The 14,231-nt window shown below is 45.0% G+C and overlaps 1 protein-coding gene across 1 annotated transcript in view; it reads right to left on the reverse strand.

The window, feature by feature from the left end:
• SSH1 (slingshot protein phosphatase 1) overlaps positions 1-14,231 on the reverse strand; it is a 42,077-nt gene that overhangs the window by 8,394 nt on the left and 19,452 nt on the right. The window contains exons 3-11 of the mRNA XM_076352658.1: positions 12,255-12,358; positions 10,342-10,406; positions 9,426-9,547; positions 7,182-7,250; positions 6,671-6,736; positions 5,158-5,352; positions 4,822-4,915; positions 3,285-3,413; positions 2,056-2,102 (exon numbers count right to left, since the gene is read on the reverse strand). Of these exons, the coding sequence (XP_076208773.1) occupies positions 2,056-2,102; positions 3,285-3,413; positions 4,822-4,915; positions 5,158-5,352; positions 6,671-6,736; positions 7,182-7,250; positions 9,426-9,547; positions 10,342-10,406; positions 12,255-12,358 (891 nt within the window). The remainder of the gene's footprint in view (positions 1-2,055; positions 2,103-3,284; positions 3,414-4,821; positions 4,916-5,157; positions 5,353-6,670; positions 6,737-7,181; positions 7,251-9,425; positions 9,548-10,341; positions 10,407-12,254; positions 12,359-14,231) is intronic.

The following is a 14,231-nucleotide window of genomic DNA, read 5'->3' on the forward strand; positions in this document are numbered from 1 at the left end:
TGAAAAGAAAAATAAAGTTGAACTGCCATGCTCATGAAAGGGAACTGACACACATCGTGAAGTCCATGAAATCTAACACAACACGAACTGTAAGATTTTATCTACAGCCCTAATCCTGAACCCCTGGGACACCTGGTGACAGAGGTCACGCACGTGACGCGCAGGGCCGGCCCATCCACCCATCTCTCACCACCGGCATATCCCATTCAAAGCGTCAAAAGACCTTGGGCACAGGAGGGAGAAGTTTATTTAATCCCGTCTGACGAGGCTTTGTAACCCAATCAGAAACTCCTCACTGTGTGCCACACACAGCTTCTGGGACGCTGAAAGAAAAGCGCATCGGCTGCAAGTGCTTCGTTTGGGCAAGAGCTGGGAAACAGACCCCAGGATTCACAATTTTCAACTGCAGGCTTTAGCTGCAAAACCATCCTTTTCTTTCTGACCAAAAATATGAAATGAGAGTCACATGGTATCCCTCAATTCCTGCCAAATATTACAGTAGGGATTACAATGTACCCGGGGAGAACGAATGCCCATATTGATTTATTACCTCCTATCATTCAGACAAATCAAGGACACAGGATATCTGTTTCAGAATTTGTCCAGCTTTGACTTTTAGACCCTGCATGTCAAGATGCCTTCCCCATAGATCAAACGTATTAACATGCTGGTTAATTTACTTGTTCAAAGATGTTCAGACATCTGTTCCCAAGGACTCCAAATTAAACATTTTTAGTCATGCTGTTGAGCAATATTTTTCAGTTTCTCACATCAGGGTTGGTGTATGCCTTGGGCAAGCAGCAAACATTTATATGCAAAATTCTCACTCGTCCAAAAAGCGTGAAAGTAAATCAAGCCAAGAAGTGGTGCGGTGATGAGAACGTGGTGAAAGACAGCCCTGCAGCTGCCTGTCTGGGCAGGTGAGATGGAGATTGCTCATCCACAGGAAGTTCTGCTCCATTTAGAGTTTTTTCCTAAGCTCAGCGCTGTAATATTTGCTCTTCTGTAGCCTGCAGGAATTCACACCTGACACAACAATATGTATGGCCATTTCATGCTTGGCTGCTACACATAGCAGGGGTTCGGAGATCTTGATGTACTTCACAAAGAGAAGTTTTGTTATTTCCACTCTACATGTGATTGATAGAAACGAAGTAGGAAAGATTTCTCGACCGAGGTCTTGACGGTAAGTTACCCACATAGCTGGGAATGGGCCCAAACTCATCGCTACAGCCTACAAACGTCATAGAATCATAGAATCATTGAGGTTGGAAAAGACCTCTAAGATCATCAAGTCCAACCGTCCACCCAACACCACCATGCCCACTAAACCATGTCCTTAAGTGCCTCATCTGCTCGTCTTTTAAATACCTCCAGGGATGGGGACTCCACCACTTCCCTGGGCAGCCTCTTCCAATGTTTCACCACTCTTTCAGTAAAGAAATTTTTCCTCACGTCCAATCTAAACCTCCCCTGCCGCAACTTGAGGCCATTTCCTCTCGTCCTATCGCTTGTTACTTGGGAGAAGAGACCGACCCCCACCTCGCTACAACCTCCTGTCAGGTAGTTGTAGAGAGCGATGAGGTCTCCCCTCAGCCTCCTTTTCTCCAGGCTAAACAGCCCCAGTTCCCTCAGCCGCTCCTCATCAGACTTGTTCTCCAGACCCCTCACCAGCCTCGTTGCCCTTCTCTGGACACGCTCCAGCGCCTCAATGTGCTTCTTGTAGTGAGGGGCCCAAAACTGAACACAGTATTCGAGGTGCGGCCTCACCAGGGCCGAGTACAGGGGCACGATCACTTCCCTACTCCTGCTGGCCACACTATTTCTGATACAGGCCAGGATGCCATTGGCCTTCTTGGCCACCTGGGCACACTGCTGGCTCACATCCAGCCGGCTGTCGACCAACACCCCCAGGTCCTTTTCCGCCGGGCAGCTTTCCAGCCACTCTTCCCCAAGCCTGTCATACGTCATCTCAAGAGACCTGACTGTAAGTTAAAGGCAAACAACTGGAGGTTTCAGAGTGTAAGGCTGGTGCTTGAAAGGTGCAGTACTCACCCCGAGCCCTGCAGCTCCTCGAGGTTGGAGGCGTTCCACTCAGACCCCTGCAACAGCCACAAAACACGTGTTTCAAAGGAGCCCGAGACCCTCCCTTTTTCCTAAGGTTCTGCAATCCCCCAGCCTCACTGAAACATTGGTAACAGCCTCTGAAACAGCAACACGGCACTGCTGCAGCCAGCGCTGCAGCTCAGCACAGAGACGTCCTGTCCTGAACAGGCAGGGACCTCCTGAAGGAGGGGACAAGGGCATCACGTCCTCACCTAAGGAGTTAGTTCTAGGCCAGCATGTGGCAGAGTACATCCCAAATCACTGCCCCCGACCACTCTGTATTTTTAATCCCAGAGATAAATAGTGCAGGGAAAGAAAATGATTACGTGTGGCGTGACTGGGATCCCAGGTATATGAGAAGTGAGGCAAATCCTGAAAGTTATGGGCGTGGTTACACCTTGAATCCCTCCCATACTTGCAAAACAGAAAGCTAGAAAGGGTTTAAAAAAGCAGGTTTTGCCCTCAGACATGAGCACTTCCTCTGACTCTCTCCAGGAAGAAAGGAAAAAAAAAAAAAAAAAGACCCAAGCATAACGGGCACAAATGTGTTCATGTCAAGCAAGTCTTTGTTCCAGATGGCAGTGCCTGGTTTTGCTTGGAGTACCATCTAGTGGCAAACGATTAGACGAAACTCGCACCGTTCTTTGCTCTTGCACAAGCTGGAAGAGCACATCACCTTCAGCCTTATTCTTTACATAGTCCTGGCCATGCACACAGAACTTCATAGGCTCAATCGAGAGAAACAACACAGCGACCCTAATCAGAGCTGAAGAGCAAACGGCTGTCAGACCGGGGCAGCATCCACAGCTAGACCCTTTGTTTGTCATAAAAGAAAATCTCCACTGCTATAAATAGAAAATGAACGCGCACAGAGAGAACTTGAGCTATGCTATGGTATGTCCTGAAACAGGATCAACCTGCCAGGAAAGAACCATTATATCAAGTGCCAGAAACAAGAATGTAGCTAGAAAAAAGGGTTTCTCTATTGCGGGCTTTTACAAGCAACATGGGTCCTGGAGTAAAGTCTGCACAAAGGGTGGGATAGCAGGCTGTACTTCTTGCTCATGCTGCACAAGTCAGCCTTGACACCAAATCCACCTTCCCCTGAGCCCACTGACTTGTCAGATCACTCCCACTCAGCCTCCTGCTATTCTGGAACTCCTAGCATAGCAGCTTACCAGATATAAATGATCAAAAATCAGAGACGGTTTGTCCATCTGACCCAGGATAAGCAGCATTTCATTGTCTATAAATTCCTTGAATTCCTTCAAGTTGCAATTCATGTGTTTCTCCAGCTCATTTCGTATCTGCAGAGAAGAAAACAAAGGATGCCACCTAGAATCACATCTGTTCAATAGAAACATTTGTTGGCACTCCTCTGCAAAACACTTTTTCTGTACTTCATTAAAAACAGCAAGAGGGATTCGACCTTTTGGAGACAAGAGATCTCACTACGTGGCACCTCTCCAAGTATCCTAGGCCCCCAGATTTAAGATCTGTAAATAAAGCTTCAGGTAACATCCGGGTACAAAAAACATATTTTGGGGTACCTATTCCTAAAAAATAATTTGAGAGATAAAAACCAAGACCTTGGAGAGCAGCTAACAAACAAACAAACAAACAAACATGAAACCCATTAGGAGCAAGGAGTGAGTAACTGCGGCAGCGTTGGTGAGGAGAGAGATTTCCAGTACTCTCCCTTTATAAAATGCCAGGGCACAGACATACAGTCCTCTCACTGCACCTCAGCTTCAGGAAGGTGCAGTGCAAAGCAGCACAACTTTGTTTAACCCACTGCGGAAAACGGTTGCAGCAAAATCAAAGCATCCTGACTGCACCAAGAGTTAAAAACACGTACACAGACAGACGAGTTCTCAGCTTACGCCTACAACTTGTAACGCTGCTGTTAGACAGGCGTGTATCCGAAGCCTTCAGTGCTAAGCTTTAGGAAGGAAAGCCCTGCATGTTAATAGTCTCCCTTGAAAAACAAACAAAAACCCAACCCAAAAAGAACTATTACCATTTGCTCTGAATATGTCTGCACTGCGGCTGGATGTATTTACACCAGCCTGTGGGATGGATGCAAACTAGCTTTAGCCTTGACTTGTGATTTTCCATCCATAAACTCGCTAGCAAAATGTTTTCTGCAAGCCCCTCTGACATTTGTTCAGGAACAAAGAAAAAAAACCTTAAAATGAAGCTGACAAGGAGAAAGGAAGGCATATACTTTGCTCTGCACTGCCCGTGAGCAAGTGGAGATCAGGACAGTCATCTAACACAGCTGTGAGGCCTCAAGCCACCAACTGCATCTTTTGAGCGCTGCCTTTGCTTGCGTAATTCACAGGGATACACTGAGGAGTAAGCGGCTGCAAATTCATTGCTTGGACATGCCCACATGTGCTACAAGCAACTGTAACGCAGGCATCACCTCTGACGCCACTTTGTTGGCAAAGAACCAGGCGCTATGCACTTGACAGTCACATACTTGTTACTAAGGTCTTAAAAAATGCACTCTGATGTTGGTATTACCCCGATTTCCCTGCTGGAGAAACAGAGGTATAGCAAAGCCAAAGAGCAGAGCCTTTACAGAACAGTTGGAAATACACACTCAAAAGCCAGTGACACCTAGTCATACGGTGTCTCTTCATCAGCGCAGCGCTCTCTGGAAAAGGAGTCTAGCAGGAAGAAGAAGATAGCAGGAATTTTTATATTTACCTCCTTAGAAGTCACATTTTCCAGGTCTTTGCTCATCATGATGCTCCGGAGTTTGGCTTTAATGAGCCGTTCTGTTCGTTCCCTTTCGGTTGGCCTGAAAAGGAAAAGGAGAGGATGTCTTCAAGCTGGCAATAAACATACGGCGCAACTCATACGGTACAGAGGAGTGGTGGTAAAGACTTGTATTAAAAGGAATTTTTATGACAATAATGGAAGAAAAACATTTGAAGACATTTATGAAAAGAAGGGAAATGAACCATTGGAGGAAGAAAAGGGAGAAGGGGAGATTTCTGTCATGAGCCAAGCCAACTTTTTCTAATAAAATTCAGAACTGACTTGTCAACAAACAGGGCTGGAGAGTCGGGGCGGGTGGACTCCAGGTCCTGCATTGCATTCCACTCATTGATGCAGCTCTGGTCGGAGCTGATGCAGCTTTCATAGTACGTGGCCCAGACCAAGGCCATCCCGCCTGGGAAGTAGTTGTACCTTCTTGCAACTTCACAGGCTTTATGGAGGATCTGTAAAGCAGACCTGCAAGTTTGGAGAACAAATTTGTGCAGATGTGAGCAGCAGGAACAGACAGAGTAGGATCCGAGAGATTTTCACAGAGAAAAAAAAAAAAAAGATTTTCAGCATTGTTTGTTGCAGTTTGCTTTTTGAGAGCAGCAGATTTATTGTATCAGAGTTCAGAGAGGGCACAAACCGCACCTTTGGAGGCCTTCTCAAGAGCCGGTCCAAGGCAGAGGCTGAAATCTTCTCCTGATTAACAGGCAAGCACAAGGGCACAAGTCGCTCTGGGATCTAATCATTAGCTAACTTGTAAAGCCAGACCAAAGAAAAATAAAGAACATGGACAATTTTCAAACCACCTTCAGCAAGGAGTCAAATGCATATTTACCAGCATTCTTGGCCCCTGACACGCTCCAGGGACAAGGCCCAGATTGGGTCATTTGTTTTTGCAAATTCTAGCATTACTTTTTCCTTCCTTCCCTCCTCATTTTTTTTTTTTTTCTTTTTTTAAGGCTCTACTCCGAAGATGTCATTGTACTGAACGCATTAACCACATCTAAGGTTGCCAACAGGAGGGGCCGAGTTCATATATGACAGGAACAAGGGTTTCATTTGTTTCTGTAGCAAATCATCCCTAGCACGACATCCTTCTCTGCATCTGTATCTTTTCCCTATCAGATGCTGCAAGGACAGGCATCTCTCGAGGCTCCAGCAGGAGCCAGCAAACTGCCCAGGCCAAAAGAGATGCATTTGTTCTGTGCGGGGCTGAGTAGCAGCCTCTTCAAGGAGGAATTTGCTGGCACAGCTGCTGCTGATTCAGCCACCTCTGCTTCAGTGTTTTGGAATCCCTGCACATGGGAGGGGTGACAGGAGCTGAAAGGTGAACAGGCACCCGGGGCGGCACGGAAAGTTTCCGCGCGGCAGGAACCCCAGCCTGGCCCCAGTAACGAGGCAGAATGCCGGGAATGCCATCAGATTGGCAATGGGTCTTGAGACTCCTCCTTCAGCCGGTAAGAAAAATACGGAGAGAGAAGAAAGACTGGGTTTGCAGCCTGATGAATTCAAGTTGGTCTTTCATGTTTATTCATCTCACTAGTGCCATTTCCCTTATATTCAAGAGCACATAGCTGCTCTGAACAGAAGAAGACCCTGTTTTCGATCAGTATTCTCATAGTACCTTTATAGTACTGCTACCTGCTGACACAGGGAAGCAGCATCTCTGCTGCAGCTCATTAAACACCAATTATGGAGAATGCCAAAATGCAGTTTGTTTATTTGTTTTTAATTTATTCACAGAAATGACAGTCTCTTTCTCAATAAAGCTAATTAACACACATACCACATGGCTTGCACCGACACTGGCTTGAAGATGTGCATTCTCCCTGCGGTGCTCACGCTGAAGCCACTAACAGAGAGAGGGAAAAAAAAAAAAAAAAGAGACAGTCAGAAACCGCTCTTCTCTGCATCACAAGCTGCACTCTACAAACAGCTACTGCAAGGTAGCTACAGGGGCACTCATAGTCAAAAAGAATCAGGGATGAGAATTTCTATCACCGATTTTCCAACATCCTCCCAAATAGGAATGACAAGCGGATACCCTTCCCGGCGTAGGCTGCCAGGAATGGGAGCTCCACCCCTCGAGTGGGATTTCAGAGAATATTCACTGGGTATCACAGGTTCCACCGAGCAGTTTGCAGGCAGCAACACAAAAAATCACTGTCTGAATAAGAGGACTGCAGCCCTGAATCCAAAATTGGAACTTCATTTGCAAGGTGACAGAGAATCTCTCCCAGAGCAACCCCCAAGTAGGGAAGGACGTTCACATTTATCCTTTTAATGTGGTTTCTTACCCATCACCATCAAGATGGATTTTAGTATCACTCCACAGACGAAGAACCATTCCTATAGTGCAGCTTTTACTGGAAGAGAGATTGTTACACAGGATGTTAAATACAGGCCACAATGCGGTCACGCCAATATCCTAAATTATTAACACTCTTTCATTTTTAAAATCCTCAAGTCTTGCTCTAGTAATTCCTAGTAATATCTTAGGCCATCAAATGCGTAACACACAAGGAGACCGGCAGCTGAAGTCTAAAGGTCTACCCTGATACTAGCATGCCGATTGCTCCACAGGGCTGAAGAAACATCGCAGAAGCAAGAATCAAAATTACCAGCCCTTCTTTCCCCCTCCAGAGCCTGCCAGAAAGCGCTGCAGTATTTGCCCCATCATCTTTCCTGCTCTCTCACCCTCATAAGCTCAGTGCAGCTCCCTAACAGGACATAAAAGCAGATCACAGCGATCTGGCTGCAGAGATTCAGCTCACTAAAGCGAGGCAGAAAGCAAGCCTCGGTAGGTGGCAGAGCAGCCACCTGCCCTTTCCAAAGAGGACTCAAGGGGACTTTCAAAGGACTGCGTGTTCGATTTCACTTCATCGCTCGGGCTGGTAGAAAAGACAAATACAGATTTTATGAGTTTACCTAACCCAAAAGAACACTTTCATTTCAGAGATGCAATCTGGCAAGAAAACTGTACTATAAGGGGGGCCAGTAACTTTCAACTAGTAAATAATTAAGCTACTGAGATATTAAAGTTTTAAAGGAAATTGGGATGCATACAGCAACAGCCAGTTACCAAAGAACTCGGGTTTTGTTCTGTTCTTTTCCTTTCTTTTTCAAGCCTTCGGCTGCTTTCTACAGCAGATCAAAGGATTTGACAGGCCGGTTTGAACACACATGTGGATAATGTGCACTTTAGAGCTTTGCAAGAAAAAAATGTTTTTTATTAAACACATGTAAAAGGAATAAAACCCACAAAAGCGCCCGACGAGTCAAACTGTCAGCAGTCAGAACACTTACAGCTCAGCAGTGACATTTCAGCCCCAACAAAGAGCCATGGAGTCACTCAGTGAAGTCACTAATGCCAACTGACTTCTTTATGCATGAGACTTACCCTTACTTAACAAAAACTTTGGCTTTCAGGGGAGACAGTAACTGAAATGGCAGCGAACCTTACAGTTAGGATGGATTTGTCATAACTTTTCCATCTTTCCTCGCCTCACATCAATAATCACCAGGAGCAAATTATTGCAAGGTTGTTTCAGATTTGAAGATGACATAGCAAATGTTCACTGCTGCTGCACATTAAGTGTGCCATGAGGAAATGCTACATTAGAATTTCCTCCATAACACTAACAGCAGTAATTTAACAGCAGATACAAGAGGCAGCATCAAAGCCAATGACAACAATCTTATTGGGAAGGCACAGCTGGGAGTTTCCCCTACAGGTCTCATTGCAGTGCAAAAGCTCCCCCCTTCCACTTATAGCAATGGAAACAACCACTGAGGTTTTCCAAAAAGAAAACAAAAGTCACAGTGGCTGCACCAGCACAACATGGCAGCCTGCTAAATCATCGGAGAACAGAAACAACAGTCTGGACTTCTAACTCCAGCTCTGCCAAACCAGCCCTGTCTCTCCGAGCCAAGAGCTTTTCTGCCTTGGTTTACTCACCTAGAACTGGAATAATGTGAGAGGGTCTGCGATAACAAAATATTTTATTTGCCTTTCCAAATATTACGTGCTTTTATCAGTTAGACAAAAGAAACAGCTCATTACTGACACATTTGTTTGTTGGTTTTGGAGGTACTTTTGCAGTGTTGTTTTTTGATGTTATTTGGCAGCTAAGCTACCCCCTCAAAAACAGCTCCATTGCATCATACCATCAACAGACGAAGTCTGGTGGACAGAATAAGTTCCAGTTTTGCAAATGTGTCTGCAAGAGCATTTTGCAGTGAGCAGACAGCAAACTACCACAGATGAGGTAGATGCCACAGCCCTACAGATGGATTACACATGAATGCTTTGCCCACAACTGCCCAGAGAGCCCAGAGATTCCAAGCAGACCGAAAGCTTTCTGGAACAAAAAACACCCTCTCGCCCTCATAACTGGTCAGAAAACTCAACACATGTCCTTTCTCTTGCTAGAATTTGCAGATACATGTAAACCAACTGCTTGGGGACAGTTTGGTGTTGACAGGCTTTCCAGAGAACCCAGCCTGCCTGATTTCCAAGCCCAGCCTCGCCTTAGACATACCTCTCCTTGCTGGAGAAATCCACACCCAGCAGAATATTCTCTTCTGTATCCTGTCGTCCACTGCTGTATACAACCACCATGTACCGGACTCGGTCTGTCCACACACTTTCCAAACGGACAGCCTAGAAAAAGGTCATCAAGCTCTGCAAACTAGCTTTTGGATAATTATTACTTCCACTGCTGCCTAATATATTTTTTTTTTAAGGTGTAATTGTGCCCAAAAGCTTTATTTAGCTGCAGCATGAAAGACACAGGGAGGGACGGTCCATCTTCCAGCAAGGCTAGCTGCCAGTTTGACTTGGCGTCGGGTGGGGAGAAGATTAGCCTAGATTACCTGCCCCACTTTGGAGAAATACTACAAAATGTAACCTGAAGATTTGTTCTAAAGAGGTTGAGCTAGAAAGTTGGTAAAAACATTGGTCATGCACTGAACTGAAAACAGAGGCAGGCTCAGAGGATTCTTCCACTCACAAGCCTTCACTGGAATATGTTAGTCATGCTGGAGGGGATAACTGACATAGACTTTTCGGCAGTGACTTTTATAGCCTCTGCAGATTTCTTTAAAAGAAAGCCCAGCCCCATTTGGATGCAATTTCAAGACCGACTTAAGAGTGTCCACTAGCATCAGCAAGCTGCTGTCTCTTCTCCTGTATTAGTGTTTGTCAGCTGACTGGAAAATTAAATCTAACAACACAAACACACTTCAGACAGATCAGTTTCCTGACCCAAATCATTACCTGGACGTAAGGACCAGGGCAAAAGGAGTGGACAGGAAAATGCGGTAGGGCTGGCAACCAGCACAGAGTTAAGCTGACTCTGAAACCTAGGATTTGCCAGTGCTTTTTCATGAACCTCTACAGGTTTGTTTCAAACGCCTCCAACAGAAAGGAGAGCAGGAAAATGCATCTTTTCTTACCAGTTTGATCCTATCCTCACAGCGAAGGAGGTTGATCATCACCTGGAGGTGCTGGGGCAAATCACCTGCAGAGAAAGCAGAGAAATAATCAGAAAGGGTCTCTCACTTGCTGCACTAAGAATCGCCAGAGTCTTGACCTTTAATGAAATTGGATGTTTCTAAGTCAAAAAATACCATTTAAAGGAGGCCAATTAACGTTGCTGTCCCAGAGAATACTAACAGAAGTGAGCTTCTTGGATGAGTGTTATCTGGCTGTGTGAGAACTCGACCTTACGGTATTTGGAAGCTACCAAATATATTGAGACCACCTGTGACTGGCACAAATGATGATCCTCTTCCTGTTACAGCATCTTAGAGAAGACAGAAAGATATGGGCACTGAGGACAGGGGAGGAAGAGGCAGGAGGAATAACTCTAATTAAAAAAAAAAAAAACAAAAAGAGAACAAAGGAGAAAAGAAAAAGACTTTGACTTGTGAAACACACATAGCATCGTGGGATCAGCCCACGATGGCCTTATGGAGGGTATATCTGAACATGAGAAACTTCAGAGGATGAAGGGCTGCAGGAGTGGCCCGGTTTGGGTGGTGGATCCCTTTTATCTCAAGCAAAGTGCTGCTCATGCAACAAGTCCCTTAGGCTCTAGAGCAGTGGGTACAGTTCTGTTTGGTGAAAGCAAGCGAAAGGAACAAGGAATCTACAAGAAAACAAAACAAGTTCACATCTAATAACTTGGTAATGCACTCATAACTTTCCATACAAGATAAAATTCCTTCCGTAGGATGTTTGCTGGGTATATGAAATTGCTGACAATTAAAGAAACCCAAAGCCAAGCTTGGCATTCAAACACCCTCTTTGTGCTTGGAGTGTTTACTAAGCAGCAGACACACAGTACCACACTGTGCCTTTCCCACATGCTCCTGCTCTCAGAATGCCCCGATGATCTTATTTCTTCTTTCCCAGTAATCACTTATTCCAAAACTGCCAAAGACAGAAGGCATAAAACGACTGGGTAAGTAGAATCCACTTCCCTGAACCCCCTATCTGCTTATCAATCCTTATGTATGTTCATCATACATACATCCCTACCATTTCTTCCCACCAGTTTGGCACACCGGAGGGGACTGGGGGAAGAAGGACAGTCTGTTCTTAAACCGTGATAAACTCTTACAGGCCAGATTGTGATGAGTTAACTGAAAAGGGGATTTTCCTGAAACCAGGAAAGGGGATATAAGGAGCTAAGAAACATACATCTACCCAGAGACCCAAATCCTGTTAAAACGTTCCTCACTCTCACCGGCAACATCAAACAAAACTAAGCAACAGGTAGTTTCAAAAGAACAAACGCTGTCAGCTGGCACCGAAAGTCCCAAGCTTCAGATTATCGGAGGCTGGGAGAGCACTCAGAGAAATGTCCCTGCCATGCTGAATCAGGACCTCGATAATTACAGAAGAGATGCTAGAGCCCCGTGACTCAGCCCACCCAATTTTCGTCCCCACAGGCCAAAGGCGAAGGCAAAGATCAAATCACTGAAGCACAAGTGACATTTCTTCATCTGCGGCTGCGGAAAACAGGGATACATATTCAGCACAGACCTTCTGGCTCAGCAGGCTTCCCTGCCTAAAGAATGCCATGCCGAATGCCATAATGTCTGCAGAGAATAAAGTTCTACTCCAGTTACAGTTTCGAGATAATGACAAAAGTTTAAACAAAGACTCAATAATCATACGTTCCCATTCGAATCAAGTGGGCTGAAAACCTGATTTTACTCAGCAGGTTGTACAAGGCCCACTGTGACAATTAGAGGAGTCATCCACCCACCCACCCACCCATGCTATTAGCCATGTCCGCGTGGACGGACGAGCAGCAAAGCAAGAGGGAAAAAGAATTTCAGTAGGTGATTTAATCCACTACCTGCATGTTTGTGAGGATGCTGGAGACTTCGCTGGCCCTGGGAGCTGTTTCCTTGTTGTAGGAAAAGGGCTGCGCCTTTCACCATGAAAAAGCTCTCGCTTAGGCTGGAAAACAAATGACAGAGGAAGTCAACTGAAAGGAAATATCAGCAAAATGCGTGCTCAGGTCTGTACGGCTAGGGAAGGAAGGGCTTCCTCTCACTAAAACGTAGTAAGATTTTGCCATGAGAAGCCGTTCGCAAAGTTTGATCCTGCCACTTGCACGGCATGGCTCCAGGATTATTCATGGATTATTCATGTGTCATTTTCCACCAACACTTTATTACTTGGCCACTGCAGGAGATACTTGCCTGAGCTGTCATGGGCTGGAAATGACTTTATCATTTGATTATCAAATTCTGCAACTTAAAAACAGTAGAGGGTAAGACTTTTTACAGGCTTAGACCTGTAAAATGACTGAAGATCAGGTTCTGAGTCAATCAGTTCCTACTAATTTCAGTTCTTGAGATTTCTTTGGAATGCAAAAGCGAGAACATGCAACCATAAATTGTCTGTAGATTAAAAGAGGAAGGGAGGGCAGATGAAACCTGCACATCACAAGAGAAAGGAAACTGCACTGAAACCTCAGGGGAAAAAACAACCGACACAATAGCAAAGATTTTGCTTTGCTCCGGCTAGATACAGCCGTCCTGGAAAATACTACCGGTAAGAAGGCAGGTCGCAGTATGTGCAAATACATAACGATATTTCCACAGAGTCAAATGACACACAGGCCCCAGAATATAACTAAAGAGAAGGCTGAACAAAATCAGTAGTTACAGCAAGCACCAGCACAAGCCTAATTACATAGTACCATAATGCACTTGCGAGCATTTTAGAATTAGACTCGGACGTAAGCGGTAAAGTTAGCATTTCCCACAAGGCTGAAAATCAACATCTAGTAAGCTACCTTTTAGTTGCCACAGTAACTGCTTACACTGCATTTCCTACACCGCTCAAAACGTCGCAAGAGACATTCCTTGTTACAAAGCCCCATTTTCTGCCACCCTACACTTCCAAACATAGATCATCATTAATTACTGTCTGCTATCTACTAAATATAAATGCTCCATTATGAGATTGTGCTACACGGGAGTTACTTATGCTACAGAAAATGATCCCACAGGAGTTACTACTCCCAGCACTCATCTATTCTGTACTTTATCTGGGGTCTTTGCCTTTGGGCAGAAGTGAGCACTAACGCTCCATTCTACACTACTGTTTTTGTGGAGACAGACATGAATTTCATGTCTTTACAGCTTTTGCTGCAAGTTCAGCTTTTCCCTTCTCTGAGAACACAGCCAAGGTTCCCAGGCAAAGCTTTCTCATTTTTCAACTGAATTTTCAAGGTGCAAAATTCCCAGAAAAATCTGCATCAGGTTTACATTTGAGATTTCAGCTGCTTTTAAAAAGCAAACTAAAATTTTCGCTTAAGTTCCAGGCTCCACAAGTCATATATCAGATCAATAAAATGCCAGCAGGACAACTGCACTCTAATTAAACCAAGCTTTTCTCCATTTACACTCCCACAATATTCTAGCACTCACCACTCACTTTGCTAGCAAGTTGTGTCTGAACAGGAGCTGCGCAGGGTTTGCTTGTGATCCAAAATACCGGCTCTGCTCTGCCTGGCACACAAGCTAACGGCAAGAATTTCTGCAAATGGGAATTTGGTTCATTCCATAAGTGAGCCAGGAAGAGTCTTGTTTCCTTCCACACCAGATCTCACAGGAAAGTGTTAAAAGAGGCCAGAAGTTACACAAAAGCAGTCACACCAACACAATGTATAGGATATTCAGCTAGATACCAGCTTCACGCACACTCATCTCTGTTCTCAGCAAGAGGAAGGGAATGGTTAGATAACGCACGAGGAGATAATTCACAGTATTCCTGTCCCAAGAATTTTGGGAAATATTTCTTGGGGAAAGTCAAAAAAGAT

The sequence above is a fragment of the Aptenodytes patagonicus genome, chromosome 15 (genome assembly GCF_965638725.1).
Source record: "Aptenodytes patagonicus chromosome 15, bAptPat1.pri.cur, whole genome shotgun sequence".
Taxonomy (NCBI): Eukaryota; Metazoa; Chordata; class Aves; order Sphenisciformes; family Spheniscidae; genus Aptenodytes; species Aptenodytes patagonicus.